This window comes from Tuber melanosporum, assembly GCF_000151645.1.
Source record: "Tuber melanosporum whole genome shotgun sequence assembly, scaffold_55, strain Mel28".
NCBI classification, from domain to species: domain Eukaryota; kingdom Fungi; phylum Ascomycota; class Pezizomycetes; order Pezizales; family Tuberaceae; genus Tuber; species Tuber melanosporum.
This window is the reverse complement of record NW_003299101.1, coordinates 272,362-278,232: the sequence shown is the minus strand read 5'-3', so window position 1 is coordinate 278,232 and position 5,871 is coordinate 272,362. Positions and strand designations below refer to the sequence as shown.

At 50.0% G+C, this 5,871-nt stretch overlaps 1 protein-coding gene; it reads left to right on the top strand.

Annotated features, from left to right (window-relative positions):
* Positions 1-2,653: 2,653 nt before the first annotated feature.
* On the top strand, positions 2,654-5,321 carry GSTUM_00009303001 (uncharacterized protein). XM_002840614.2 has 8 exons: positions 2,654-2,925; positions 3,029-3,124; positions 3,193-3,447; positions 3,511-3,546; positions 3,600-3,684; positions 3,745-4,016; positions 4,074-4,349; positions 4,404-5,321. Exons 1-8 carry the CDS (start codon positions 2,832-2,834, stop codon positions 5,129-5,131), a joined length of 1,842 nt encoding a protein of 613 aa, XP_002840660.1. The 5' UTR covers positions 2,654-2,831; the 3' UTR covers positions 5,132-5,321.
* The last annotated feature ends 550 nt before the right edge of the window (positions 5,322-5,871 follow it).

Genomic DNA, 5,871 nt, shown 5'->3' with positions numbered 1-5,871 from the left:
CATGCATCAGGCACAAATCTTCCAAGTTCTTTCTCCAGGGGTACAGAAAATGATATGATATGGGGGCTAATCCTGCCGTGCACTTACCGGTACTAGTACTCCTACTTACCGCCTTGGCACGGCGAGAGCCGGGGGATGACGACCAAGGGTATTTGGTGGGCAAAAAAAGTGAATTCGTCAAAGTGCAGTACCGGTACAGTGCAAGTCCCGGTACTGTAGGGCAACAAAGAAAATTGCCATCACTGATTCCTGTTCTTCACCCGCTTGTTCTTCGCCCGCTTGCTTTTCGTCGTGCCTCGGTTGAAGAGGGAACAAGGCGCAGTACTCGAGTACAGTACCTGCAGCTGGTAGCCAAGAGGGTAAATTTATCTCGAGCTCGATGCGTCCTGCAAGTTGGTGTTATTGTATTGTACGAGTACGAGTACCTGTGCTTGTATGATACTCGGGTATTCCACACTGTTAGCGCCAAGACGGTATTCGGGTCAGCAATTCCCCCTGTTTGTCGTCTCCGAAGAACCCTCGCTACCGGTGGTCCAGACGAAACAGAAACTGTATTCCCCGGTGTGAGAAAGGAGCTCGAGCATTCTGCATGATGGCTGTTCCTGGGGCCTCATCTCCGTCCCTGGTTTCCTCCTAACTTTAATTGACGATATGGTGAGATTTACATGGAAAGGCGTCGAACCAAATTCTGGACACAAATTTGTGCTGCAACGGTGCCCCTGGCTCAATCTGATCTTTTTTTTTCAGCGACCTGTGTTCTTGGTCTCCAACAAACAGCCCCATTGCTTTCTCGCCAATTTCCAAGCCACCTAGGCACTTTTGGCGCCAAGGGCAAATGTTTTCGGTATGATCCTGGCATTTAGGTGCACGGATACCGGTACCAGTACTCAGTACTCAGAAAAACTGGAGGGTGCTGTATTATACACCACAGATGGGTCTTAAGTGATACCGCCAGCGGCACTCAGCGGACATTGGATAATCCTCTCACAGCATTATCAACCTGCATGCTGGATGTCGTGGCATGATAATCAGCACTCTAACCGACGTGGGGGCTACCCTAACGAGCTTGTTTTGCAGGAGAGCTGGGGAGAAGAAAAAAAAAAAAAAAAAAAGAGTTTTAAGCGCCTGTGTGGTGGAACAGGAACCAAACTCGGTTCGAACAAAGAGTTTACAGTGCTTGAGTACGAGTACTTTAAACATCGTCAAGCTACCGGTGTCGAACCCCTGTTGGCTTTGGAATCTTTGGCATGGATCATGTCAACTTGTCAACCAGTGCTAACAACTGTGCCGGCACCTGCGCTTCAGCATTTGCTATTCTTGGTTCGCCGTTGAGGGGCTGGGCCTGGGAGCAAGCCACACAGATACCCCATCTCGACTAGTCACTCGAGGCTACAGTACTAGTACAGTACCAGACCGGGTTCCGTCTGCAAGATCTCTCTGGCTTGACAGGAGGCATAAGTGCAGTATTTGCTTCTTCAAAGCCGGCGAATCTGACGGTGCCAATCTCCGTCTGCATCGAGAGAGCTGAAGGGGCTTACCGTCTAGGGGGATTCGTCACTGGATCCTCAACGCTTATTACGAGTAAGTTACTCGAGTACAGTATACAAGTAATACAGTATTTGATGACGAGAGGTGTCCACCAAGAGAGCTGCCTTTCCTCCGATTTGATCATTCGCCTCAACTATGTCTTGGGCACCGCATCGGTATATCGTTGGTTTGGTGCGGGTGCCTTCGGGAGGTTCGACAACTCATTTGCCGTTCCCTCAACTTCCTCTTGGGGTCCTTTTGTACTCGTGCAGTAAAATTCCCTCCAAAAAGTGGGTGGGATTGTGGAGCTTTATGGGAGCCTGCGGAAATTCATCTTCCTGTTCTATTGTTTCTTAACCATATGTATGGTCTTTAACCCCCACCAATACGGGAGGCAAGAATCCCCGATTTGCTTACTGGCGGTGAAACGTTGCTGACGGATTGCGCTCGTACGGGAATGGTTCACGGCAGCTGGGGAATGTTGTCGTGCGGGGCTTTTGTGACTCAGGAGGTCTGTCTCAAATCCTCAGCCCCGCACCGTCCCGTACCGGTAGATGAAAGGCCTTTTTGCTTTCCAGCTCCGGTGCCAATTGTCCATTTTATGTGGCGAGGTGTGTTGGGAGGGAGTTCGAGGCTAGTTTTTGGGAACAGCTGGAAGACGGGCTTTTAACATGCCGGTGTCCTTCTTCTGTCCCGCTTACTCGAGTATAATTTAGTAGTGTAGCCTTGGTGGTGGATTACTAGATTCTCTCCGGTCGGGGTCAGCAATTCACTGTAGCATTCGAGTACGGTAGTCTACTTGTAGCATCTTTTGCTATCTAGTGCAAGCTGCCGACTAACCGGAACGGGGCGCCACGGTGTAGGGTGGAACTCTCGCGATAAACAGTGCGAATTCCATGTGCGTAAGTGGCCGATTTCCACCAATCAGATTAGCTGGTTAGGCGTTCTACCTCAGCCCCTCGCTTCAGTTGGTCCAGTAACCGGTATTTTTTTGCACCCGGGCTTAGTTCGCTCAACCGTATCACGTTCCACCACACACCTCCCCCCATACCAGATATTGGTTCAGTGAATGAAGAGTTGAATGCTGACCCGTCGAGGCCCATTGAAGATGCCGATTGCCGTTCAAGGGTTTTGCTGGTTAGCACATCCCTCCTCCCCCCCTTCTTTCTTTCTATTCTTCTACCGCTTCCCCCCCCACATCTTGAGAGCAGGATTCCCTGGACCAAGTTGCGGATAATTCCTTCTCGATATTTCATCGGGTTCATTCGGTTTGGTACGGTACGCTCGCTGGCAGGCGTCGAATCATGGCTCGAGGCGGATCAAGCACTGTGCGAGGAAGATGGATTGGATATGGGATTTTGCTAGGGGGATTGATTTCTGGCGTTCAGAGCTTGGATTGTATGACTTTCTGGTGGAGAGAAGGCGGAGGGAGGGAAAGGGCGGATAGAGAGGAAGGAGAAGAGGGCGATGATAAGATTCTCAACTAACTGGTATCGCCTAGGCCCTGTTCGACCTTTCGCTCTTCCCTGGGAAAATACTACCATCTTGAACTATCCCGATAGAGCGGCTGCTCATAGAAGCGTCAGATGGCAGGTTGGTATGTTATGTGGATCCCACTCATGTGTTATCACATTTCCCCAGCGGCCACTGGCTGACAACGCGTAGGTTCCAACAAGCAAGTACTGGCCATGCAGCTGGGGACAACACTCAACTCTACCTTCATCCCCGACGGGGACAAGGTGTGCAAGAATGATGGATCGACGGATGAGCCGCCTGGGAAGTTTGGTTGCGTGTTTTGGAGAGGAGGACTCTTTCAGCCTGCGAGTAGTAAGACCTGGGTGAAGGATACGGGTGTTGAGCCATATAACGGATCCGTGAGAAATGAAGGATGGGATTATCTCCATCAGGATTTGTATGCCAGTATGTATACTACGGAACCATGCCTAAGAAATGAGAGACGATAGCGAAACTAATGAGCTGTAGAGACTGGCAAGGATCCGTTGTCTGATTTCCCGAGAGGTATGTTGATATTCACCAAGTTACCTTTTTAATACTGAGCTAACATGATCCAGGTTGGGACACGATCACCTTTGGCGATAATCTTGAGGTTGAAGGTTACCCCATGACCATTATCGATGATGGGAAATTTCCCTTTGGGTGTGATTAACTTTCTTCCAAATTTCCGAGTGATTTCGACTGACGCAATGTTACCCCAAGTGCTGGCTTCATTGGTCTTGCCTCCGATTCCGTGTTTCTCAAGTCGGCCGTCCACGCGAACGTCACGCCTTCCGCCACCTGGTCTTTCGATTACGGTCTCACAGCGGCAGATGTTGCAGGTGAATTAGTGGTTGGAGGTTACAACGCGGCCAAGGCCAAGCCGGAAGACTGGCACAACTTCACTGTTTCGGCGGACAAGAGCAAGCCTTGCCCTTTGCAGGTGACAGTTAGTAAGATGAAATGGGGGTCTACCGATTTGATGGCTGGAATGGGTATGTTTTTCCCCGCTGTTATATTACGCTTAACTTAGATTATGCTAATTTTAGTAGAACCATTTATGGCATGCGTAGAACCGGCGTATTGGTCAATGATAATGCCCTATCAAGTTCAACAAAATTTCAACGACACTATGCTGAACGGTCGTCGCAACACAACCTTTTGGAGGGCCACATGGGAATATTTTTTTTATAACTTAACGGACACGCTTCCTGATGGTGACTTTACTATCGAACTAGACACCGGGTTTTCGGTAACCATGCCACGCTCGGAATGGATTTATGATGCAGTTCAGATTAACGCCGATGGACATTGGGACAAAATACCAGGTGTGAAAAACCGAGTGATGAACTCATGAGGCATCGAGTCTAACCATATTACAGGATCCATCCAAGCAACCTTAGGAACCGCCGGTTACGCACCCGGAGTTACTCCTCTTCTGCCTTTCCTCGGCGCGCCCTTCCTTTCCCAGGCATACCTTATCGTTGACTATTCAACCAATCCTCAAACCTTTGCCCTGGCAAAGACTAATCGTGCAAAGGCGGATCAAAAGCTTGTGCCCCTGAGCTGCAAGGGATCTGGTAACATGACAACGCCAAAGGCCGAGAAAAAGACGCCAACCGGAGTGATTGTTGGTTCAGCAGTAGGAGGATTCGCAGTTCTGGCAATAGTCGGGGCAATAATATTCTGCCTCCTCCGCCGCCGCAAGCAGCGAGCAGAAGCGACTGCCGAGACGAACGTCTTTTCGGGAGCCGATCCCCCAAAGACCGACATGGCGGGCACGGGACTTTACCGTCCGCCAGCGTACACTTCCCCAGGCCCCTCCTCGATTGCAGGCGCATATCCCCCTGAATCGGTCATGTCGGATAACAACTCGACGAGATCGCCGTCCGGATACTCGCATGTGCCTTCTTCCCCGCCGCCCTCTACTAGTGGGGTATACAATCCTCCGTCCTCCATCCGTAGGCCAGCACCCGCGGCCGTGAACGCTGATGGCCCTCCAGCTGAGCTGAGCGCACGACCACCATCCGCGGCAGCTTTTCCCGGAATTTTCCAGGAGGCGGACTATGATGCTGCGTCCTCGAATGAAGGGAGCAAGGGGGGAAAGTGAACCAAATAAGCTGTAAGGGACGAGACGTTTTCTTTAGTTACTATTTTTCTCTCTTTCCCTTCTTCGGGGGGAGCGTTTAGCGGGCGTTCTAGGATGTATATATGATGTAGTGGCAACATCCGCTTTTCTCTTTCCATATTCTCTTTCTAGTTGCCTTCATTTAATTGTATGAAGTTGTGTAACCTGATAATAATTCCCCCGGGCAGGGAAAAAAAAAAGGTCCTTTTAGATTGTTTCTTCATGTGGTATGGATGTTTTCATGCGGAGCGCTATGTATAGGGGCCCTGGAGTTCCGAGGTCGCGTTCATGTTGGATATTGTGAATTAGGAAATGAGTTAGCGCGCCGTTACAAATCATATTCCCTACGAGTACATACATGCGTCGATCCCGAACCTATAAGCTTACGGCAGTCTCTATCCGCCTGGCCAAAAGGGCTGCTATCACATAGCATTCCCATATACTACAGGTACGTGATAAACGGTGACCCGTATTGCGATCGAAACGGTCATCGCATCGGTGGAGGGGGGGGTCAAGCCGGATTTTCTCAGGCAAAGAAGGTCCCCGGAGAAGTGGCTGTACGGTACCTATTACACCTAACCAGACTATTTTTCCACTCTCTACTGCGCTATTCTGAATATATTGGATTGAATAAAGTAATGATGGAAAACTAGGCCTCCTACAGTACCCACTTCTCCCGAAACGAATATCGATGAATCGCAGTACTTGAACAACTCAACATA

Excerpts from the sequence above, each read along its gene's own strand:
- GSTUM_00009303001 (XM_002840614.2), top strand. The coding sequence starts at position 2,832 with ATGGCTCGAGGCGGATCAAGCACTGTGCGAGGAAGATGGATTGGATAT. Across the intron at positions 3,547-3,599 it reads GTTGTCTGATTTCCCGAGAG|GTTGGGACACGATCACCTTT; the intron begins GTATGTTGATAT and ends AACATGATCCAG. Across the intron at positions 3,685-3,744 it reads GATGGGAAATTTCCCTTTGG|TGCTGGCTTCATTGGTCTTG; the intron begins GTGTGATTAACT and ends TGTTACCCCAAG.